Source organism: Rhea americana, unplaced genomic scaffold (genome assembly GCF_003343005.1).
Source record: "Rhea americana isolate MKP2758 unplaced genomic scaffold, rheAme1 scaffold_40, whole genome shotgun sequence".
NCBI classification, from domain to species: Eukaryota; Metazoa; Chordata; class Aves; order Rheiformes; family Rheidae; genus Rhea; species Rhea americana.
In genome coordinates this window covers 2482577-2508180 of record NW_028186535.1, presented here as the reverse complement: position 1 = coordinate 2508180, position 25604 = coordinate 2482577, and the positions used below count along the sequence as shown (strand labels likewise).

At 34.2% G+C, this 25604-nt stretch overlaps 1 protein-coding gene across 3 annotated transcripts in view; it reads left to right on the top strand.

Annotated features, from left to right (window-relative positions):
• SNX16 (sorting nexin 16) overlaps window positions 1–23175 on the top strand; it is a 23447-nt gene extending 272 nt beyond the window's left edge. Inside the window, exons 1-8 of one of the 3 annotated variants that reach the window (XM_085314334.1) lie at window positions 9–151; window positions 3599–4076; window positions 7280–7366; window positions 11645–11793; window positions 16542–16611; window positions 18945–19081; window positions 21236–21352; window positions 21651–23175. In XM_085314334.1, coding sequence (XP_085170460.1) covers window positions 3705–4076; window positions 7280–7366; window positions 11645–11793; window positions 16542–16611; window positions 18945–19081; window positions 21236–21352; window positions 21651–21759 — 1041 coding nt within the window. In that variant the 5' untranslated portion in view covers window positions 9–151; window positions 3599–3704 and the 3' untranslated portion in view covers window positions 21760–23175. Of the gene's footprint in view, window positions 1–7; window positions 152–3598; window positions 4077–7279; window positions 7367–11644; window positions 11794–16541; window positions 16612–18944; window positions 19082–21235; window positions 21353–21650 lie in introns of those variants that run through there. The other 2 variants (XM_085314335.1, XM_085314336.1) reach the window with 2 other exon arrangements.
• Window positions 23176–25604: the final 2429 nt, after the last annotated feature.

The following is a 25604-nucleotide window of genomic DNA, read 5'->3' as shown; positions in this document are numbered from 1 at the left end:
GCCCCAGGCCCGGCCTTGCGGCGGGGCTGATGTCGCCTCCGCCGTGTGCCGGCGCGGGCGCGGTGTGGCCGGAGCCGCCAGGTGCTGGTGAGCGAGGAGAAGATAAGTGGAGTTTCTCATTTTAATTCTGTTCTGTTCCATTACTCACAAAGTTAGTAAATATAAACGCACCTTACTGTATTTTTTTTTCCTTGGGGGCGGGAGGGTTGCTTTCAGCTGGTTTACAAACATGCGGTGTTTCCTACTAGGTAACAAACTCCGGGGCGGTAGTTGCCTCCTTTTGTGTGCAAGTGTGCGGGTTAGGCGGAGCAAGTAAAATACGTGGTGGAAGAGATTGGTCAAAGCTAGCACAACATCTCTATTTATTTTAAAAAGCTTGTAGACCATAACACAACCGAAGTGTTCCTATACTTTAAAAGTTCCAGTAGGTCTTAAGAAAACATTCCGTTGTGGTAAATTGTTTAAAACCTGAACAATAAAATTCAGCAGGCGTACCTATAAGTAACCAGATCATAGTGTTGCATAACTGAAGTTTTGCTGAATCTGAGCTAAGTGTTAAGCAAGGATTGTTTTATTTATAATCCATTCTCTGGGAATTGCATAGCTTACGTGTTTTTCAGTGAACCTAAAAACCATTAGCGTAAAAGGATTTGGAATTGCAATGGCTTAGAGTTGGCGGTAAACCCTTTTTAAGTGTTTTTATTATAGTTTGTTTGCTTTGCCCGTAGAAAGGGAGGTGACTGCTGTAAACAGGGGAGTAGGAGAAGTTGGTGTCATGCTGTTTTGAAGCATGTGACAGTATGGTTCCTGGGCTCTACTATCCTGTTTCAAATGTAGCAATTAAGTACTTCCAGTGAATGTTCTCGTCTTTTCATTTCATTCTGGACTTGCAATTTGGAATCAAATTAAGCCAAATAAGAGCTATGAACAGGAAAAAATATTCTGAAAAATAAAGAATGTAAATATCTAGATGAGAGAGTGCAGTGGTTGGTTTGTCTTCTAGAAGGCAGCACAGTGATCTGCATGTTCTGAAGGTTACTCTACAGCGATGATTCTCCTGCTTTAATGTAATGGCATGTGAGACCAGTCTGCGCTGGAGTTTGGATATGTAGCTGACTCTGCATTTCCCTCCTTGGTGCACTGATGTGAACTCTTATCTTATCTAAAAGTGTTTTACCAAATTAGTTTCTGCTTCTTCCAATATATGAATTGACAGTAAACTTATATATTCATAGAAAAGCCTTAAACCCTAAGATTGTGACCTTCATCTGCACATTGTATCCTTGAGCTGTAAATTATGTATTAGTGTGATTTTTAAACCCTGTTACAATTTGTAGCAAGTAAATATTTTAGATAGCTGGAAATTCTGGTGCATCTACAGTAGCAGATGCATTTATATGCATATAAAGGATTTTTTTAAAAAATACCATATTCATAAATATATATATATATAAAAGTTCTGACATAATATCCCTGTGTGCTTATTTTTATTGAAAAAATACATAAGATTTAAGCAACTAAGTGTGCCTCTAGCTCACTTAACCTAACGCTTCCATTTTTTAAAGAATATTCTTTTATCACTGTTAAGAGTTTTGGGGATGTGGGCAGTGCATTGGTGGTGTCAGCCCCTTTTCTTTTTTAGTGGGTGAGTTTACTATCTTAGTTTGAATCAAGAAAGTCATTTAGAAGGAAGTTTTGGTCACCATTTAATATGCTTTGACTCACAAAGCGGGATGGTCTTGCAGTGTACAAAAGAAACTAAACCAGAAAATGCTCCCTGGAACAGACCTAATGCATTTCAGCTGTTAATAAGCATCCCATCAATTAAAGTAGTCTGAAATAAAAACTGCTGAAGCATGCCTGGTGTAGGTGTTGGATGCACAATACTGAGTGCTTTGCTGTGCAGATCTGCTCATATTTAGGTGTGCTGCTGGATAGTATGGGTTTGTTTGAGGCAGAAAATAGTTTCAGTAACTCAAAGTTGAAGAAAAGAATCTGGACCTTAGCCTAGCTACAGGAGAGTGTCTTGGCTCCAATGCAGGTGTGACTAGCTTCTTTCAAACTGTGTGATGCTGAAGAAGTTCAACTGTGTGATTCGTGAGTTAGAGTCATATAACTAACCMCAGGATTATGCTGCTCTAGAAGCTACTGAATTGTCCAAATCCCTCACCTGAATAGCAAAATGTGAACCAGCAGGGATTTATGCAATTGACATTTCTACTTCCTAGGATGCTGTTAAATAGTCAGCCTCATCCCGCAGTGAGGCAGAGATGCTCTTGAGGAGTCGTTGCCAATTTGAAATTTCTCCTTGTGGTCGTGTTCCCATAGCTTTCAAACATACTGAGTGTGTGAAGATTTTACTGTATAGTCAAAGGACTGGAGGTTTTGCTTTCCCTGACTGAAGGAATTATCTCAAGAGTTTTTCTCAATCTTTCCTGCTGACATAGGTTCATTTCATATTTACTTATTTGTATTCAGTCATATTTCATATTTATTTCAGGCAGGAGAATGAAAATATCACCCTGCAATTAGGAAACGCATTCAGTTTTTACTCCAGTAGGTGATTGATTTTGTATGACGTGAATCAGATTGACAGTTTTCCATTTCACAACAGCTTGCAGCCTTGTAGTTGGTATACTCTTGGGCAAAACGTGTGGTGACTCAAATCCTATTAATCCAAAGAGATAGCATCTAATTTGCATCTTGTGTGAGTGCTTCTTTTGATATTTTGTTAGAACTGGATGCTGCTGCTTTTTGGGGCAGTTTGAGACTACCTTATTTTTATGTTATTTTATTTGAAATGTGTATGCACACACACAAAAATTAATTTTGGCTTGAAATGGTTTTGTTATAGAAAAAAATACCCAGACTTATTTATGTTTTTTCCCCAAACTTACTTTATTCCATTTTAGTCTGCTGCCAAAATGGAAAACTAGTTATTATCACACTAGTTTTGATGTATGTGCTTGTAAAACTTAATTGCTTCAATTCAAGCTGCATAAAATCTGCCCGGTTAACACYGCTACAGTATTATATGCAATAAAGTTGTTTTGAAAAATACTTTGAAAGCAGATCTGTCATACTTCAGTGAGTATATGTAATATATGTTACTTCACCTGTATATATTTGCAAATACAGTTTATTATGTTTTCCTTTGATTCATTATTGCATGCATATTTGATTCATATAGTCTGCTCTGTGCATCTTACAGAAACAATTCTGAAAAAAATGGTACTGTTTTTGCTAAACAGTTAAACTGTATCAACTTCTCAGACTTAAAATTGCTGACTTCATAAAACAAAATAGCACTTAAATCATAAAAAATCTTTCACAATCTTACTTTAATTTTCTTTCATTTTAATAGTGAAAGTTCTGGCAGAGACCTGGAAGACAGAGACAGGAAAAGACATCCTTTAAAATATACAGATGTCATTTTAAGGCAGCATTTTATATTCATATTAAATTCCTTGTGGGAGTGTTTAACTACTGATACTGATATTAACCATCTCAATATTTTATATAGTTTCTTCCAAAGGTGGTTGCTTTCACTTAAAGTAAAAACAAAAAGTTATGATAACATATCTGTCTTCCCCTGCAGGTACTATTCTTGAAGAGGAAGGCATGGATCATCGAGTGGATGAACCTTGAACTCCTGGATCAGAAACTGAGGGTTTTTTTGGTTTTTGTTTTTTTTTTCATGAAGGATGGCAACACCATATGTTCCCGTTCCTATTCCTATTGGAAGTTCATCTTCCAGCTTTACAAACAGAAACCAAAGAAGTTCTTCTTTTGGGAGTGTGTCAACAAGTTCAAGCTCCTCAAAAGGACAGGTGGAGGACTCTACTGTTGATAGTTTTAAAAAGATGAGCGTGCCTGACCAGATTGGCTCTACGTCATCTGTGTGTAGTAGTCCACTTGTTCGGACTAAGTTTACAGGTATGGACACATCCATAGAATACTGTTCTCAACCCGTAGAAGATATGGAGCAGAATACAGATTCAAGGAGCTGGGAAGATCGACCATCCACACCTACTATACTGGGTTATGAGGTGATGGAGGAAAGGGCAAAATTCACTGTAAGTTTCAGGGATAGTACGGTTAATCTTACATAGACATTCAGATAATGATTGAATATACTTTGTATTCTGTTTCGTAAATGAAACCTGCAGTTCAGGAATATTGTAGTACTTTGCAAATATCAATCTAGCTTCAAAATACTGTATTCTGGCAGGAAAGTATCCTCCCCATTTTAGTGGTGAGGGAATTGAACCAGTCTTTTCCTGAAATTATGTATGCAGAATAGAAATGCTTTGCTCTACTTCAAGTATCATGAATTTCTCYGGGAAAAGTCTTTAAGTTCCTTACAAACTTAAATTCCTTGCAAAATTGAACTGGATAATTAAACATCTTAAAATGTAATCTTTTATTTTGAATGAGCAGCAAAACACCCTGATATTTAGCTTTTACAGTTACATTGAAGTAAATATTGTGTTTCTGAGTACAAACACTGAGMAGGGGAGTTGGACTAGGTGATCTCCCGAGGTCCCTTCCAACCTTACTGATTCTATGACATTGCTGGGTTTAGTTTCTCACTGGGGGAAACCTATTCCGTTCCGGAGGCCTCAGGGTAAGGTGTCACATGGGTGGTAGCTTATGGCAAAACACTAGCTTAACTGTTTAAAATGATTTTTTTTTCTCAAAATATACAGTAGCTGACAATGCTGTCATAGGTTTTTAATATTGTTATGCATGGTAGCATAAAACAAGAGCCCCATTAATTTTGCATGTGAGTTAAAGGATTCTTTTAAAATAGTACCTTCAAAGCTAAAACTATAAATGTTKTATGTGTGTTGTTATATTGACATAGTTTGATCTGAAAATATGCCAAAGCATATTCTAGTATGCTTATAGTCATTACATGTGGAAAGCTGGATCACAGTACAAATGAACATTCTTCATATTTAACATAATTGGATGCTTTTTTTTGTTCTTTCTGAATTCACTTCTTATCTTGCCATGTTTGTTTCAGAGAGCAACGGAAACATAAGCAATTAATTAAAGATAAACTTGTAATTATGTGTTAAAGCTAGTGAGTAAGGAATGCTAAAAAATTTGGTCACTGCTATAGTGCAAAATCAGTGGAAGGAAGTGGAAATGAATTGAAGGAGACTTTCTAAAGTTTTCATCCAGTTTGTATAGCATTTTGTTGTTCCCAAGAATATAAATTTGAATTAATTATGCTGGGACATGTACCAACTTTAAAAGTTAAATATTAGTCTATTTTTGGAGTGCATAGATAGTAAAGCTTAGGAAAAAAAACCTATGGCTAATGTGGAATGTTTGCTTGCTGTTCAGTATTTTTCTTTTTAGGTCTTGAATTAGTTGAAATTTTCACTACTTTAATAAGTTAAGTGGAAATGATAGTGAGATCCTAAATCATCTAGAAATTGGTTTCTAATGCATGTTTTCATTGAGTATTTTGCATTTATCGAATAAGGCAATTTAAGACTGACTTGAACTTGTTGAATTCTGTTGTTGCTTTCCCCCTAAAGCGTGTGTGAATTAACTGAGAGTCAATTCTGTAATACTTGAGAGCTTTGTTTCTTAATTGCAAGCCTTAAAAAGGAAAAAAATACCTTTTTTTCCTAGTTGTGTAGGAAAACAAAAAATGTTTGTTTCAGGTTGACCATATTTTTTTCAGCCAGTAAATCACAAGACGTATTATGTTCCTCATTAGACTTGTTAGGCTGACCGTAATTTGAGAAGAATACTTTTAAGTTGCCTAATATTTACTTGGAAAACATTCAAAGGGAGGGACAAGCTAGCTAGGGTTGGTTTTTGTTTGTTTTTTTCATAAGTGGATATGTAAGCAATACTTTTGCAAAACTTTTAATAGAATACTCTGTAAATGAACAARCCTATTCCAAAGCTTCTTGTTCTGTGTTTAACTGCATACTAGCAAACTAGCTTCATAAGCAGTTCTGCTTTATGAAATCTTTATAAAATAGAGCTTCCTGGTTGTTCAAAGCTTAGTATGACAGGAAGAGTAAAATATTTGGATCTACATTTATGCAAAAAAATGCAAGAAAATGGGATTGTATTTGGATGCTGGCTTTGCAGACACATTATACTTACAGAATGGATTTTAAAAGCTAATAGCTTTTTATAGCTAACATATTGCCTCTGCCCCAGTATGTGATGTCTGTGGGTGCTGCTACTTCAAAGTAGAGGTTAGAAAAGGTTTAAAGAAGAATTTAGTTAAATGCCTATTGAGTGATTGTTTATCACTGTAGTTCCAGAAATATATTTTTCTTCCTTAGASATTAATAATTTTAATTTAAAAGAAAATGTAAATTAAGAAAGGTAACTCAGTGCAATTGCAAAGTCTCTTTTTTCTTATATTGGAAAAAGTAAGTCTGTGACATGAGAACTGTTTTCCTAGACTTTGTTTCTAATCGAAGTTATATTATATTTATTGGCTTTAGGCATTTGATCGTTGGTCACTTTTGCCTTTCTCTTAATTTACTCTGCTTTGCACACTCCCACTGCAGTCCTCCAAAAGGTGATTGATTTTATTGTTGTTGTTGCAATAACCTATTTTCTTGTAAGTTGGGGAATAGTACTGTTGTACTGTTGTTTTGCTACATCTAATTCAAAAAATCAGTTATTTCTGGTTTACAATGCTAGTGTAATCATTCTGRTGTAGTTACCTACAGAGATGGTTGGGTGTTCATATTCTACTTGGAAAGACAAAAATTGATGTTCAAGACAAATCAAAATAGGATTTTTGACAAGACAGAAACAGAACAGGATCTTATTTTTTTTTATCCTACATCTTTTTTTCTCTTGTGAACCAAGGCATATGAGCTGTGTTAAAATAATATAAGGCTCAATAGCTKCATGGTTTCTACTGTTGTCTAAAAAGCAGATTGGCCTCCAGAATTAATAAGTAAAACTGAAATTCAGTAGAAGTTAAAGTGGATCTATAAAACATATTTCACTTATCTCTTTGGTTGCAAGGACTTGATTTTTCATAGAGGAGAAATCTGGAAACAGTTCACAAACGTGCCAAAGAGGGTAGTTAATTATATTTGGAAAAATATAAGAAAATCTTTCCTTAAATTTTGAATTTATTAATACTGTTGTTTTAGGGTTTTTTAAATTGATGAGTTCTTTCTATTTCATTAAAAAAAAGAAAAAAGAAGAAGAATTTCAGCCTTCCAGCCAATGTAGCATGAAGTTCTACACTTTTTTCTGATGTTTTTTTTTTCCCACACAGGTGTATAAAATACTAGTAAAAAGAACTCCAGAGGAAAGTTGGGTGGTTTTCAGACGGTACACTGACTTTTCCAGGCTTAATGACAAGGTGAGTGATAAGTTTACAATAGTAAATTCTCAACCAACTTGCTTCACTCTTATTCTTTGTTTCCTTCTGTTTCATATTTTTGTCACTTTTTCTTCTGCTTTGGCTTCTTTCCTGCATATAAAACATTTACYATATTATTAAAAGAAACACATAGGATTCTTCATTTTTGCAAAGATTGTGCCTGTGAAATAATCAATATATGGAAGATACTTGAAGTTATTAGTGTGCTTCATAATTTATAGGGTGTGTTAGCACCAAATGTACAGGGAATTACCTCTTACTAATTTTTTCTTTTTTTTTTTTTTTTTTTTTTTTTTGCCTGGACATAGAAGTAGGGCCTGTATCCTTCCTTTTACAGGAATGATCAAGTAATATTAATTTAGACTTCAGTATACTGTCTCCAGTGCAGCAAAATCTGGCTTTGAGGGGCATAGGCTGATACTTCTGATGCTCAAAAAAGAGAGTTATCTTTTGTGTTGATCAGTCTTTAGTTTTTAGAGTTTTTGAAGTTAATTGTGACATATCGGATCACTATCAGTAGTGTGGAAAACTAAAATGTCACACAACCTTTTTAGACTACATACTTAGATGTTTTCGTTTATACAAATAAAATTTCTATAATCAAATCTTTGACAAGAATATTTGACTTCTGCCTAGATTTGGAAGAGGAATTTTTAGCCTTTGTATCATTGGCTATTTTTTTTTCCATCTTTTAATATACATCTAAACAATTTTTTTGTTACAATTCTGGAATTCTCTTTAAATTTCAGAATTACGGCACATTTCAAGTAATGCAGCTGKCATTTCTAGATCTCTTAAGAGTTGAAGAGTAAATGATTGTATGCTCTTATCAGTGCTTCAAAAGAMATGATACAATATTTGCAGCTCCCTGTTGATAATACTAGAAATGAAATTTCATACATGTATACATTTAGGATTTTCTGTACCATATTTGTTATACATTATACYTTGTTTATATTGAGTTTCTAGCAATGTAKAAATACATTATGTTAAACATGACTCTATAACATAATGTATTTATACATTGCTAGAAWCGCAATATATAGAGYCATTTTTCCAGCCTCCTTCTTGCGATTGGTGGCAGATTATTCATTCTCTGAAATGRTATGAGAAAGTTGCCATTAAACACCCACTGAACTGAATAATTGAGTGCTGTATGTATCATAGTTTGGAGTACTGATTGACAGATGGCTTTTCAGGAAGACCAAGTAAAGAGAGAAAAGAGCAGGTCTTGCATTGTGTGGTAATGCTTAGATATATGCTTGTTCTCAAGTCCAAGCTGATCTGAGAGTTGGACTTAGAAATGACTGAAAATGGAGAAAAGAATAGGGACAACTTAACAATAGAACATATGTAGATAAAATTACACAGACCAGATGAATGCAGTTTCTCTGAAAAAAAAAAAAAAACATAAAACAAAATAGACAGGAATAGGATCCTGTAAAGAATTTGGATGCAACTTCCATTACTTTCTTAAAAATTTTTAGTGTAGGGCAGTAAATAAAAACTAATGAGAATAAAAGACATCAGAATCATGAACTSTCCTTCTTTTGAGAAACATAAGCGTAGAGTGAATTAAGCATCAGAAGAGCAGAATTCAAACCCAATAAACTAGAGAGTTTTGACATTCAAAACATTTCTTTCCAGGAGATGAAAAGGATATGAAAATGTCATGCCTATTGAAAGAAAACAAAAGACAATGGCATACTAGTCTAATGCAAAGGAAAGAGAAATATGTTACCAGTATGGGTACATGAGAAGTCCTCTAGTGATTTCAGAAACAAAAGCAATCAATCAGAAGAGAAGAATACACAAACAGAGGTCAGCACAAAGGAGTAGCACAAACCTGGAAAAGAATAAGGCAGAAGTGCTGAGATGCAGGAAAAAACTGTCACAGGATGACTGAAGCAATAAAGCTCTATTAATTATTAGAGACAGAACTAATAGGAGAGAGGAAAATACAGGTGCATTACTTGAAAGCAAACTRTGGAAAGCAAATAGAAAAGGATATGGCAAAGACAAAAATTGTCTTTCTCCATAATTTTAACAAAAWCATTAATTTGAGAGCATGTTGAATATGATGGAATCTGAGGGATTTGAAGCTTAAGGACACCTAGTGGATTGGAGAAATGTGTGAAAAATGCACTTTTATCTTGAGAAAAGATGCAAGAACTTTGTGTGGTTTATTACTCTACCTGTAAAGGTGTTAAATAATAAAATGGCCAGTTCTTAAGAAGCAAGAACTTAACTATTTTTCCCCGAGGGTGTGCATTCTTTCCCTCATGTGACATGCATGATCTATCACATAATGATGTAGGAGACATCTAGGAAGTATTCTGGGTCTATGTAAGGTGTCACAAGCAGCGTAACTTGTCTGACCCACAKTTTTTTCTGCTGCACATGAGGAGTGCTTGAGAAGGAATACCTCAAGAGTATGTTGTTGAAAGTGGATTTGCTGACAGCTTTCTCAAACTCTTCATCCACAAAAGGAGCAATCTGTGGGTAGACATACTCTTCCCTTACAAAGAAAATGGTGTGATCTGCATAAAGAGACAAGTGAAATCATCATTAAATAGAAATCCAGCTGGTTGAAATGCTTTCCCAGCCATGGTTATCTATCATCCTCTCTACAATTAAGATTATACAGGACCTTCTTTTGTTATCTCTTCTGGGTCCTGTGCCATTCAGTATTTCATTAACTAACAGGGGTTATGGGGCGTGGAAGATACTTACATGCATGGTGATGATGATAATTTTTTAATAGGTGAAGGAACCTATTGAAGATGATCAAAGATAAAAATAGTCTTTTTATCAGACTGAGTTTTGTCTTATTAGATGACATGTACAATATTGTCAGGAAACACTAAATGCACAAAGTAAGAAGACTTTGACAATAAACAATTGTACAGATAAGGAACTAATAGTCACCATAGACTACAAATTAACTGTGCAGTGACTGTGATCTTAAAAGGCACTTTTCTCATGTTATGAACAAACATAAGCCCTTAAGGTGGTTATTTCTCTAAAATGTTTAGTGAGATTCTAGCTGGAATRCAATGTTTGGTTTTGTTATGTTTTGTTTAATTTTTTTAACTTAATCTGCTGAAGAGTTACTGAGGAACTTTTTTCTGAGAGTCCATAAAGCATAGTTAAAAACAGCAATCTTATTGTCACAGTGCTTAAATTTGTTACGCAAAGATCAACATGCCCACTGAACGGTTGTCCTGCAGCTATGTAAACATTGAGTGCTAAAATGTTTTCTGAGGAGATTCTGGAATCTCTGTTATTGGAACATTCATATAAATGTATTAGATATATTCAGTACATCTGACAGAATTTTGCTTGATCCTGTCTTCATGAAAAGATTAACTGGTTCTTGTGGGAATTGCAGTTACATTAGTTTTGTAAAACCTGTTTTGTTCACTGTAAATTCAGATTTTATGTGTGTGCATCAAACATCCCATTTAAGAAGACAAATCTAAAGGTGTTTTATGAAAGTGTTAAGGTTTTGTTATCTTCATGCATTGTAGAAAAGTAAATAAATTGGCATTCTTGTCCAAGTTGAGCATTGTATAATTTTAAGCCTCTATTTAATTCCATATTTCATTTCTGAATTAAAGAAAGACATTCTAGGTATTTCTGACACTGAATATATCTAATTGCTGTTTAGGTAAGCCAAGGGTATAATTTTGCATGTTAGTACTAAGAATTATGCCACATCTATGTATAAATAGTTTGGGTCTTCAAGGAGATGCTAGAAGTATTTCATGCATCTGTCATAATTCATTCTGATCCAGAAGTTGTTCCTCAAAAAAGATGAATTGAAAGTGTTGAAGGTCTGTAATGGCATTTATATTTTTTTATTTATATGATACTTTTTGTCTCTGAGTACTTTAGAAGAAACATCACCAAAATGATTACCCAGCTATCTAACACTTACTACTTACATAACACTTTCTTATACTTACTAACTTAAAGACATTCGGGAGCAAAACAAAAACAGAAGTGAAAAAATCTTTATGTGGTRAATTTGAGGTCATTTGATTGCCTAAGGCAAAACAGGAAGCAGTAGAACTGTGCCTAGAATCTATACAACAATTTGGATTGAACTTATAGTTGAGACTTACCTAGTGCTTGAATTTAACAGAAGATGAAAACATCCTGTAATTCTGAGTAAAGTTCAATGCCTTCATCAATTTCAATATTTCGTACTGACGTTTTTTGTATCTCTCCATTCATCTTTGGTTTCTATTTCAGCTGAAGGATATGTTTCCAGGCTTTCGATTGGCTCTTCCACCAAAGCGCTGGTTCAAGGATAATTATAATCCTGACTTCTTGGAAGATCGACAGTTGGGACTACAAGCATTCCTCCAAAACCTAGTAGCTCATAAAGATATTGCTAACTGGTACATGATTTGAATTTTATGGGTTATGTTTTTTCTACTCAAACTGCTAGCATAGGCCATTAAATTCCAGCAGTATGTCTTTGAGCAGCACAGTATAGAATTTTGTTAATGTTCATGTTGTGCATTTAGTCATTATATGCATTATTTGGTGTCCTATTAAATTTATTACATTTTAACCTTAAGCACAAAAAGGCCATTGCAGTATKTTGAACTGTGCATGGTTAACTACAAACTGCATGCAGTAGTATTTAATTTAAAAATGTTAGACTAACCCATTTTTTACTTCTAAAGAGTCTTTTCTGAACAGTGAAAGCAGATTTGATGTAGTCATAGTTTATATTGCARTGAAGCATTAGGTTTTCATAATGTTAAGCCCTTACAATGTTATGCAGTAACTTCTTAAAATTTGCATTAAACTGGCATAATRTGCATTACCTGACATAATAAGAGAAGTACTTTTACAGATTACTTTACATAAGCAAATGTCAAAACAAGTCAAAGAAGACTGAAGAAGAGCCTAAAAAATCATAATATGATTAAGTAACCAAGTGCAGAGGTCTTACTGACCAAAGTCTTTTTTTCAAGATCCTGCCAAGCCTGGCAGAGAAGAGCGGCATAATTCTGGCAAATTAAATGTAACATCATATTAATATAGGCCAAAGAAGAATTTTAAGAAGCAAGTTGCTAAAGGCATAGCTGTTAGTTCTAAATACTTTTTCCAACATCAGAAATAGAAAATCTTGGAGAATTCTTGATCATCTTCTGACCTAAGTAAAAGGATCATTCAGGAAAGATCAGACTGGAAAGATCAGAGCAAATGAGAGATTACTTTACCAGTTCCRTTCTTTTGAGGAACTATCTTCAATTGAAATATCATTAAAAATGAAGAGTAAGAAATTGTCCAGAGCAAACAGGATTCCCTCAAGAATTTTACAGGAACTAAAATGTAAAATTGCTGAACAAGTAAGTTTCAGAATTTCCTCATTTTTAAGATTAAGATTGGGCACAGTGGTGAGCATGCCAAAAAAGGGATTCTTCTCTAAACATCAGTTACTGCTGTGTTACTAGACATAGAATAGTAAGCTAGATGGACTTTTGGTCTGACTGAATGTCTCTGAAGATTATATGCTGAGTGTCACATTGTTGCAGCTAGTCTGGGATTTCAGCTAGTTTATTTGTATGTTGATGATGGTCCAAAATGATTGGACAAAACACTGTAAAAATCTTTCATGATCTAATGCAAAAACAAGTATATAGCTTTTGGAATACATTTCTAATCAGATTTAGAAGGGAGTTTAAATGGCTGTGGAGTTGTTTGTTAGAGCGTAGATAATAGTAGTGTGAGGGTGTTTTTTTTTTTTTTTTTTAAAAAAAAAAAAGTCTTGGCTGTGTAAGACTCTGCCTTAAATTTTAAGTTATTTTAAGCCTTACATTTTAGGGTGTAAGGCTTGCATATAATGAATGTCTGGATTCTTCATGAAATTATTAAATTGGGAAGGTTTGATATGTCTGAATTTCCCTGCTTAGTAATAAAAGTTACTATTGAGTTAATATTTGCACTTTATAGCAGCAGTGTGAGAATCTAACTCTGCTTCTACCATAAAACCTCACCCTTTTACTTCTACAGTTTTGGAAAAAAAAATCAAACTGCTTGAGTCGTAGCAAAACCAAAYTACCCATCTGTCTTTGTAGAGAAATCTTTCCTTTTTATTTATGCACTGTGTTAGTATTGAGATATAGCTAGTATGTAGGAAACTCTCCCTTTAGATAAATTATTTGTTATATCTACTGATAATAGCACTAGATTCACGAAGTAGTTTAAAGGTAGAACATAGGCTGGCATGCAGATCACTGAGTTCAGAATCTGCGTTTTATGGATTAATTTCTTATCTTTTTTATTGTATTGAAGATTCAGTGAAAGATCAAATTGAAATCCACTCAGAGTTTAGTATRTTCAAGAAAATTTCACATAACCCAGGAGGTGGGAGAAAGAAGTTTAACCTGCTAAACAAAAGCCTCAGCTGGCTTCGTAAATGATAGCTCTTCTGTTTCCACTCTGTGCAAGGAGCAGCTTGAAAGGGAGGAACTCAGCTGTTGAGTTTTGTTGTACAACCAGACTCTGTGTGCACAGCACTGACTTTCCTGCCCCGAGCTGCTGCCCTTAACACTGTTTTGGCATTGCTGCCTTTCTTGAGAAGGATGTCAGCTGGCTTAGGAGTGAAAAAGAAAGGAAGGATCTATGCATAGCAGCAGTGCTACATGATATGGAAGATTTGTGTGAACTATCATAGTATTAAGACAGAATTTTCTCCTATTTGTTAAATGAAAAAAAGAGGTATGACATGGAGGGGAAAATAGGGTCAAAGACTCTCAAAGCTAGATTGGAAATTAATATTTATGCTACCAAGGAAACATTTTTATAATAGAAACTAAACATGTTCTCAGTGCTCCTAAGTTACAGTGACCTGTGGCATTGTTTCTTGATTTCCATATGTACAAGACTGAATCTACAGCTCTTGATTTCAAGATGTTTCCAAAACTATAGAAAAGAATATTCTGCAAGCAGCTTTAGCAAGGTCAAAAATGAGTATGAACTATTAAGTAATTGTACATATGGATCGAATATTTGTGCACATTCATTCTTTTGGGTATTCCTTTTTTCATGTGCAAGCATTACTGGATGTTGTGTCATCTTAATTCTATTGTAGCRAAGTGTAGTATTACTAGCAAAATATAGAAACTAAATATTCTAAATAAACATTTGAACGGAGGTAGGTGAATGAAGGATAGTTATTGAAGAAAAATAATGAACAAATTTTCCCATGTGACAAGTTCTTCTGAGATAGCCATATGTGAGCTCATTCAGCACAATTTTCTTCTTCATGAAAAGAACAATTCAACCATAAAAGATGGACTTGAGCATCATGTTAGAAAAGGGTCACTTCAAATAGGCAGATTAAACAATCTGGAAAACAAATATACTGTTCTTTTTCATTGAAAGACTACTTTCTACAGCTGAATAACCTTTCATTTGGTAAAGTTTGAGGTTATATTTCCTAATAATTTAAATAATTTAAAGACTTGTCACTGTCTATCATTTTCTGAGCTAACAGGACGGATAATTTTGTTTTAAGTAGCAGGATTTTTATTATCTTTCAAGTACTTGAAGAAAACTATTGTAGTTGTAGACTTTTAGGCCATGGCTTGCACAGATCATAAATCGATTTATGTAAGTCAGTGTTGGGGCGGGTTGAAAAAAGGAAGTTTGTAATGAAAGCATGGAGGAGATCTCCACTGTGGACCACATCTATCACAGACTAAGTGGGGAAAGGACTTAGATTAGCGTAATAGGAGAAGGAATTTTTTGGGATGGTGTAAAGGCTACTGGTGAAGATGGAGGTGAAGACAAGAATTCAAACCAAATGTTGGCCAAAAAAAAAAAAATCTTAAAGTCTGCAACAGCAAATTGGAAACAGGCTTACACAAATCCAGCAAYAAAATAAAGGTGAAATACAGCATGCATTTTAGATAAATATTTGTTAGAGCTTTCCTAAAAGTCATGATAGAATCAACAATTAAGTGTTTACTGAAAAAACGTTTCCCCATTTTGATTACCAAACCTGAACTGTTTGATCAGACTAGTTGCTGGGAGAAAATAGTGTCCTYTCTTATGTTTGTACTTAGTGTTTGCTTCAGATGGACAGAATGAGAGGAAGACAGAAAACTACTTCATTTTACTCTTACCTTCCCATGGGACTTGCATGGGAGAAAAAGATTGAATTCCTTTAGATTCATATCTTCCATTTTTGTGCATCCATTGCAATGGAAGATGATTTACAGACCTGTAAATAGTGAGTGCAAGGTACAGAATTGCTAATAAGCATGTATTATTCTGTTCTAAGGGTATTTGTAGAAGAATGAATTAAACAGAGCAGGAAAGGTATATTCACAAGAAAATTGGGTGAAGATGCATGTTTGGGAATAATTGCTTATATAAGCTCTGCAGTTGGAGATAACGGATACCTTATTTTGGAGTAAACCAGAAGATTGTACACACTTTCTTCTTCTGACCTTTGCAAAACAGTGCATGGATGAACATTGTGACTGTTTCACAATTTCAAGACGACTGTTACACAATTTCAAGATGAATGTATTGGTTGCAAATGTATGTTTAGCAAAGACAGGTAGTACATCCATGATCCATTAACCTTGGCATTTTTTTCTTTTATAACTATTTTGTACTGTGTATACGTCAATAGATTGTGATCTTAGCAATATGGAGACACATGAGCACATCTTTCATTGCCCATGGTTAGTTGCACTGATATACCCTGAAGAGATCTATGTATGAATTTTAGTGAATATTTTTTTATTCACTTTTTAATTCTTATTTTTACTAGGAGAATTTTTCAAGCATCTTCAATATAAAAGTAATAAACTTACTTCTCAGTTGTCATGAAGTAATAATTTCTCTGAAGCTTAAAAAATACCACTCTAAATTGGATATTGCCTTCTCTTTTACAACTCTTAAGAGCACTTGTGCAAACTTTTAAGTTAAACTGTAGAGTACTATCCTTGATTAACACACATACTTGAGACTTAGTAGTTTGYTAAAATTATTAGGACTGCTTGGGAGTAAAGTGAGGGTGAATTTTCTTCAAGTCTCTTGAAGAAATATTGACATCATATCTAAGTATTGTTGCTTTTTTATATACTTTAACTAATTCACTTCGTTTTATTTGGTAAAGCCTTGCAGTGAGAGAATTTCTTTGTCTGGATGATCCTCCGGGTCCTTTTGATAGTCTAGAAGAGAGCAGGGTAAGTACTATGTAATATGACAAAAGCAAAAGGCAGTAGTTGTTAGAATACTGTGAAAATCTGTTGATTAGGGCGGATGTTACAAATAAAACATCTTTGTTTCCATTCTTTCCTGAAAAATTGTAAATGCGTATATTTTAAAACTGACACATGATCTTTTAATAACTAGTGCACACTGATAATCTATGACTGCTGTACCTGATACTTGTCCTAAGATGTACTCTTTTTTTGCCTCTACAAGCATCAGGTGGGTTATTTTGTTCATTTGTTTTCTTTTTTTTAAGACAACAACTGACAGTAGAAGAGATTTTGTTCTGAGTATGAATAAGGAAAGTTTATGAAGATTTAGTGGACACATTGTCACAATGTGTAGAAATTAGACTTCCAGTCTTGCAGTAAAGTGGTTGTGCTGTGAAATCTAATGAAACAGTTAACTTCAACCACCAAAAATAATCATTAACTCAGACAATTTTCCTGTAGTGTTCTTGCAAAATATTTGCAAACAACTGGTTCARGTAGTCTCATAAGACAGCAGCTTTTCAAGATGCATTTGAGTGAAATGGACAGCTAATGCTGTAGGCTGCAGCCTATTTTGCCAAAAGTATTTCACTGGCATGCAGAGCTATATCAAGTATGTCTAGAACTGGTCATTTTAGTTTTCTTGCTTTATAGAATAAAAATACCTTTTGGAACTGCACATATACTGTTAATACTATGGAAAGTGTAAATGTTAAGCAAAGCTCCTTCTACTAGGTTTATTTTTTACTGTTTTTGAGTGTGAGTGGAGTGCTTTGGCTCTGGTTCCACTACTATGTACATCTGAAGGATTTGGTGTGTTTTTTTGTGTTACAGATTTTCATTTGATTTCTATGTGGTTACTTTTTATCTTAAATAGTTAATTGTAAGTTGAAGAACTAAAAAGATAATAACATTACAGGAATTATTTGTTCATATTAATTAAGAAACATAAGCTCACTTTGATCATACATACTGTGCAGAAGTATCATCAAAGTTATTCTTTCACCACAGGAATTTAGGCAAACTATTAAAATATATCTACTGCTGTTGTGCTGACTACTAGCCATTTCTGTTAGTAATTCAGTGTCTGTCAATTAAGATCATTTTGTTATCCCAGTCAGTAAGACAAATTGACTTGAAAGTCATCAATTAATGTAAGAAATAAATCAGTAGAAATGGATATGTGWTTGAAAAATATTACATTTATTTTAATTGTATAATTACAGGGAAACTTAACATTTTAAAGAAATTGATTTGTAAGWTTACTTCAGTTAAAGCAAAGAATAGAATCTTGATGTTCTTCTAAGATCATAAAATTATCTAGAACAATGTCCTAACCAATTTGGTTTTTATTGAGCTCATAAAATATTGATACTCARCATATTCCATGAATTAGTAGTTAGTTGCATGTAGAATTAAGTCGAGAAACTTGCTTGGGTTTTAAGATGTGTTTGGGTTTYTTGTATATCAAGAACATTTAAATTAAATCAGAATTGTACACTGCTGTTGATATACTTACTAGTAATAGAATAGCAGGCTCTGTGCCAACACTTTTTTCATTTCCTACATTGAATGGATCTTGCATTATACATCGGCTTTGTGCATTAAGTCTTGAGATTGCTCACTCAAATTCATCAGGGTGAACTGTGTATATGTGTCATCTTGAGGAGAGTAACAGAAAATACCTACTATGATGGAGTAGTTAGTGGATTTAGTATTTAAACTTTTTCAAACATCTTTTTTTCTATTGGTCTTCTCACATTCATAATTGTGAATTTGTAACAGTTACATATTGGTATGTAACTGTGCTACTTTCCATCTGTATCTTGGATAAGGGAGAAAACATGCAATTTGTCTGAATARTCTTTGTTCTCTGTCATGAAATTGCTAGTCTCTGACACTTGCATCTTTGAAACAGACTTCAAAATCATGTGAAAAATGCTTTTATGAGGGGAGAGGAGTAGGAGGGAGTTCAGCTGATCTGTACAGGCAGAAAGATTCACAACTAGGGACTGCACGTCGGGAGAGGGAAACCTCTTTGTGAGAACAGTGTTTATTTTGTAGTGATACAAACATCAAGGATGCAGCAAGGTATTTGCATTGCAGTTCGGTGTAGTACAATGTGTTGTCYGAAGCAAAGTGACGTGTTATATTAAGGACAAAAGTGATCTGTTTTCTTAAAAGCTCATATAGCTGTTCATGGTAATCAATACAAAGAATAGCTACAATCCCATTACAGTTTGGTATTTCTAAAAGCAAAATCAATAAAGGTGATCCACTGAGTTAAATGGAAAGTTCTTAAATCTTTCTTTTAGGCTTTCTGTGAAACTCTGGAGGAAACAAATTACCGTCTACAGAAAGAACTACTTGAAAAACAAAGGGAAGTTGAGTCACTGAAGAAATTATTAAATGAAAAACAACTTCACATAGATGCTATTGAAAGAAGAATTAGGTATGTAGAAATTGTACGATTTTTAGGAGTTTCTTCCCACAAACATGTTTTCCATGGATAGTCACGCCTAGTTCTAAATGTGTTCTTGAAACATGTTTTCCACGTGATAGCTGCACAGAAAGATTATTGAAAGTACTTCCTTCTCTTGTATTGTCAAAAAGCTGTTAGTTTCCTACAAATTGAATATTATTCCATCTTTTCCCCTAAAGTAACACTGGTTATGTTTCCTCATCTTTTAGTTCTTGTAAAGATATTGTAAAGATTCTGCCTTTGAAATTCTGGATAGATGGAACACCTCGCTAGAGTTGACAGCGGTAGAAAAATTCCAACTTGTGTACTCGAAGCTTTGATAGAGCATAGTGATCAAGTGATTATACATCTGTATTAATGGCTTTAACTGTGTTGTTCTGAGGTGCCTGGAATGATGCAACAGATAGCTTTGAAATAACATTGGAGATTATATATTTACGTCCAAGAAAAAATGATGGCATTTCATAGTAAAACTTTATGGTGCCTGTCTGCTGAATTGTGCAGGGAAGTTGATGCTGAAGTACTTAATCTGCTGAGTCAGTCATTGTGGAGTTTCCTTAGCAAAGGATTAGAAGCTATTTTAATAGTGTTTTGGATGTTCATTCTAGCATATCCCTGTTGACTAACAAATTACATTTTGGRGTGATTTAAGTTTAAATGGGCTAGATATGAAAAAGAATATAAAKGTAGTTGTTGTGGCTTATTGTAAATTCTGATCCAAATACCATAGTCAGCTTGTTACTTTTCCTGAAGGGAAATAATGAGGTTTGAAAAATGCTTTCCCTTTTTGAGAAGGAAGTTATGGCACTTACTGCTAGCTTGAACACTGATATGGCCAATAAAAATCAAATAACTCACATTTGGCCATGATATATTCATCATGGTAAAAAATTCTTTGTTACTAAAATTAAATTAAGAAGGCATAGGGGATTTTTTTTTACTGCTTTCCCTGAAGATAGGTTTCCTAACACTAGGGTGCCCTATTTCCCTGACTCTATTGAAAGTAATTCAAGTAGTAGCTGRAGTCTACATGAGAAATAATTACTGTGAATTTTCAATTGTAAAAGTAAGTTGCTTAATTCTTCCATTTCTGCTAGAGTAAAACTCTGACCTTGCTAAAGAAATCTGTTTATCTGATGGGAATTAACCCACTGAAAGAACAAAAAAAAATAATTTGACCTTCTTGAAGTGAAATTTTGATCTGATAGCTCAACAGGAATTAAGAGTCTTCTACCTTTACCATCTAGAGGCCACGTACTTGAGATTTATGTAAAATAGGAGCAGAACAATTGGACAAGGTGTTAGACTTGTAGGCATCCACATATCTCATCTCACTGGATTTGGCCCTAACATGATAAATAATTCTAGAGAATACTGCTATTGTATTACTAAAAATGCATGCTTTAAACTATAAAAGTAGAAGGAATAGTACTTAGAGCAATTGKAAAGTAGTGAAGATTATTTTCAGCACAAACTTGTGTACAAGCCAACTGAAGTAGCAGTTTTTGGCACTAAATTAATAAGCTTTCCACACGGAAAAATATTTTGGAAACTTTTTTTGCCCATTCTGCGTGGCCATATTTTCACTTTTAGCCAGGATTGCCAATTCATGGGATGCTGTTAAGGAAAAGCTCGTTACCTATCTCTTTTATTCTTAATGGAAAATACATTGCTCTGATAACTTTATATGTGAGTATAAAGTTACAATGGAGAAGCTTGAGGAACTATTCAAAAAAAAAAAGAAAATCTTTTTATCATCCTGTCTCTTCTACTTCTGGCTATATTTTGATTTTAGCCTAGAAGGATTTGTGTGGCTTAGATCATCTGTTTCTAATTTCTTACCTATATTCTAATCACTTCTCTGGGATTGAATTCTTTTGTACAGCCACTAAAATGTGATGCAACCAGAGGATTGAATTCAGTTTAGGAATGAGTAGCTGGAACAGATAAATTATTTAAATAGCTATCCAGTGCAAACCCTGCATCTTTGCAGTGATAAAAGAAATGGGGCATATAGGAGTGAGATTTTCCAGAAATAGCTAAGTTTTAGTGAAATAAACAGCTCTTCACTGATGAGTGTTTGCCATAAATGGATTGGTGGTACTCTGTTCTTATTTGTTATAGGGATTTATCTTTAGGAAAAATGACTCGTCAAATGTCAGGAGAAGAAAGTGAGTGCAGTGGTGAGGTGGAGTCTTCTGCAGTAGAAGCAGACCAGGGTACCCTGGGTGAGGACAGCTGGTAAATACCATTTTATTTCATAAAATATGTTTTGTTTTTTTTTTCCTTAAAGTACATTTTTAAATATGTGGTCTTAAATACTGCTCAGCTGAGGAATTTGGCATTTTATTGCACATATTTGTAGCTATCCCATGTTTCATGCAGGCCCTCAGGATAGATCTTGCAATATAAATGTGATCACTGGTACAAGTGATAAGTTGAATGAGTCTCGAAATGTGTGGTGGATTGCAGACGTAAAACTACTGTGGAGAATCATGTTAGTTTCCATTTGACAAAACTTATTGATCCATTATTGCAGCTCAGATAAAGAGAATCACGAGGCGTGCTGGAGTGGCTCTTTGGCTGAAAATTCTGTACCAGAAATTGAAGTTGCTGAAGTAGCGTATACTGCTGATGAAGAAGAATAGATCAGCAGCATCTGCTGTTACCTTGAAAAGTGATGCTTGGGACAGACCCTGTGGGTAGGGGCTTATAGTAGCTGTAAAGAATTTACAGTAAAGAGCAAGAATGCACATAGTGAATGTTTACATAAATCCTTACAAATTATTGAAATAAGAAATATACTCAGTGCTGCTTTGATTTCAGTTTTTATCTAGCCTTTATATATTTAATATATGGAAGTCTAATAAGGGCTAAAATCAGCTAAAATTTAGGTAATGTACATATGCAATTTGGCTGAATTTTCTAGTGGAGTGATAAAAACTTCACTTTGTGTCAGCAAACACATTTAACTAGTGTGTCATGTGTAGCCACTGATGTGACACATTTGATGTGTTCATCTGTTTGGTATTTGTGTTTTCATATTCTTATAGCCATAAATTAATGCTTGTTGAAGTAAAAATGGACTCATCTTACGTTTAATGAGAGTGTTAGAATTTGTTGTTTTTAAATTCTGAAAATGAAGATTATTTCTCTGGAAATTTTAATGCAATGCAATAGGAAAACTTACAGTACCAAGAGAAAAGTACTTGCAAAATGGGATTATAGTTGGACATTTTAATCAAAAACTGGTCATTTTTGCTGAAGGAACTAATGAGACCCCCAAAACACTGTGTATTTACATCCCAAGAAAGCATGCTGTAACACTTTGTTTGGTTTGGTAATGCTACTTTTTAATCTGGGATACCTTTGCTATATACCCACATAACAATATGTCAGTGAGTTTGCCTTTTACCTGGAACACTACCTCTTACCATCTTGCAAATGCATTCATGCCTTGTTTAAAAATATTCTAGATTATATGGAGATGATTGAAAGACTTGTAAAGAAGCCATATTTTTTTCTGCACAGTTCATAACTAGATTGTATCTAGTTGCAATGTATTTTTGTTTCAGTGTGTTGTACACATGGGGATATTGCTGCATATGTTCTATAGCCTATTTTTCAAATCGTATTAAGACAGGAGATGCACTTTATTATAATTAAGACTCCATTGTGCCAAGTTCAGTTGGCTAATTGGTTGAGAAAGGGGAATTGCAGGGAGAGGATTGTGTAGTGCCTTTTTGTATTTTACTTGTTCGTTACTGCAGATTTTTGTTATAGTGCTCTGGGTCAGCTTTATGGAATCTTTGACAGCTTGTCCCTATTCTTCATTTATTTACTGAAAGTGCCTTGTTTTATTCTGCTTTTCCAATAGGAAGAATGCTGTTTTGTTTTAATCTTCCCCCCCCCCCATACCACCCACATCTTTGTTTAATGTTGTTAATATGCAGTGTCTTTGTGCTGGAGTTTTCAAAGGGAACTTTGTRCTTCAGGCTGTGCATACAATGACCTTTATGCAGAACTGTATAAGCCTTCTTGGTGAAATAAAAATATGGACAAAACACCTGTCTTCTCTTTTCCACTGCAGAAAATACTTTGATCACCTTGTTTGTTAAAAAGGACAATATTATTAGAAAGAGGCATCTCTTACCTCAGTGATTTCATATAATTACTCAAGTTTTGCTCTGAGTTCCAGTTGTCTTTGTACCAAAAATTGTCTGCATGAATATGAATGAGAACGCTGTAACAACACACCAGAAAAATTGCTGTACTTTTGCTGAAATTTTGCTGAAGATTAAAATGAAAAATAACTCACCTTTTTTTATATTCTATATGAATCCTCACAGACATTGAGTGAACTCAATAAAGTTATGACACTTCTTGAAAATTCACGTAATCTTTTGTTAGATATTACTTATTTGAAAAGAAGATTAAACTGTGTTTATTAAAATAATGTTAACTTTACAACTATAAGTGCTTCTAAAATTTTGAAAATGTGCTTGGACCATATATGATAAGAGTTTTAAAAGTTTTATTTAAATGAATCTGCAAATCTCATCACTAAAGACTAAAGCATGATACAAACATCTTACAATTTAGTTATGAGAAGGAAAAGGAATGTAAATTTTGTGCTCTGTCTTTAAGCTTGTAAGATACTTTGCTGTCTCAAAATATTTAGTGTCACATGTATAGACACTTTTGTTTAATTGAAGTCAAAATTCCCTTAATCTGAGCTGAAAAACTGATTTTGCTCAGCAGCCATGGTAAGTGGTATCACTTACATATGTTATAGGTGAATGAATAGTTATCCTGCTAAAACAAATGCTGAATTTTTCAATTTGTGTAACCCCAAGTGATCTGTGACATTAATAGAGATGGCTTCCAAGTCTGTTTTGTACTATTTTTTTTCTGGTGTTCGTACTCCTGTTCTGGCAATATTTGCCTCCTGCTTCATGAAGTATTGACTTGCTGCTGTAATTTTTTTTTTTTTTTTTTTTTTTTNTTTTTTTAGTACAGAAAATGCCAACTTGCAATCATTTCATTCATGAGAATTGGACAATGGAATTCTATTTGGGTTCTTCGCAATGAGTGGAGGAGCATTTGAACTGAAATCGTAGTGTAGTTAGCTAATTGTAAGGATTGCAACCAGTGACAGACACGCTTTGTTCTCCTGTTGTAGATAAATTACTCTAAAGGTAATTAATAGTTCAGCAAGTGATTTATAGTTTATTTTATCTTAGTTCTAGATTTTGATACATTGTACCTAGGTTAATCTTACTGAGGTTTAACTCTTACTTCAGATTATTTATGAAAGTTGTTAATCCTTCAGAATATTTTGATCCTCCAAAGCACTTGCAGTCCACCCATGCTCTTTTTCTCTGCTTTTGATTTGTGTACTCCTAAATGAATTAAAATGCTGAATAGTACTGAATCAAGAATGAGTCCCTATAAAACTCCCACTTCATACCTTTCCCACTCTGACAACTGTTAATTACTGTGAGTATAATAGTTCCATTGAATGAGCTCAGAGAAGGGAGCAAATTCACTAATTCATGAAACTGCACCTGACAGTTGTAGGAGAGAATAGCCTACAAAGTGTGTTCCAGTRTGTTACTGTATTCATTTTCATGTGTTAAGCATCTGTTTGTTGTTTTGGGGTTTATAGTTGCAGAGAAAAGGGGCAGGGTAAGTAGGTATGTCTGGATGGTATGTCTGTCCCAAACTGTTCTTTACCATATGCATCTGCATTAGACCACTAATTAGCTTGATTTTTTTTTTTTTTTCAATCTATGGTTTCTACTCCCTATTGAAGCATTGCTATGGAGCAGTAACAATGATCCTGCCACATGTCTGGGTTTTTGGTAGAACTGGTAACATGCAACTTTCTGTAGGGAATTTTAATTTTTTTTCATTATTATTTTATTTCTGTGCTACAGCAAGCTCTAGTAATCACTGAGAGAGGAATTCTGAAGACTCATCATGTGAAATTGGTGCTACTGCTTTTTGTGTGTGTGTGTGTGTGTGTGTGTGTGTGTGTGACATGTCAAATGCCACAAGTAAATAGGCTAGAGTCATGAAATCTCCAAGGGAAGGTAGAATGCAGTGGAAATATTCCCATTGTGGAGTACCAGGTCTTTCCTGGGAAGATCCTAATAAGAGGTCTTTCCTTCTGTCATTTCTTTGAGTATTTCAGGAAAGTCTTTGTCCCATAGATTAGTACCTCTAGATATGTAGGCAGATCCAGCGTTCAAAAATACAATTACGTAATATCCTATAAAGTATAAGGTGTATTTTTAAAGGATYCTAGAGTATCAGAGCTTTATTCTCTCATACACGTTTCTTTATATAAACCTGGAARACTGTTAATGTAGGCATTTCCAAATAAGATGTCTCTTTCTAACAGTTTGTATTCTGGATGAACAGTTCAATGCCAGTGCATCTTTTTGTTCTACATTTAGTTTTTATCTTAATCACTTTTTTTTTAATGCAT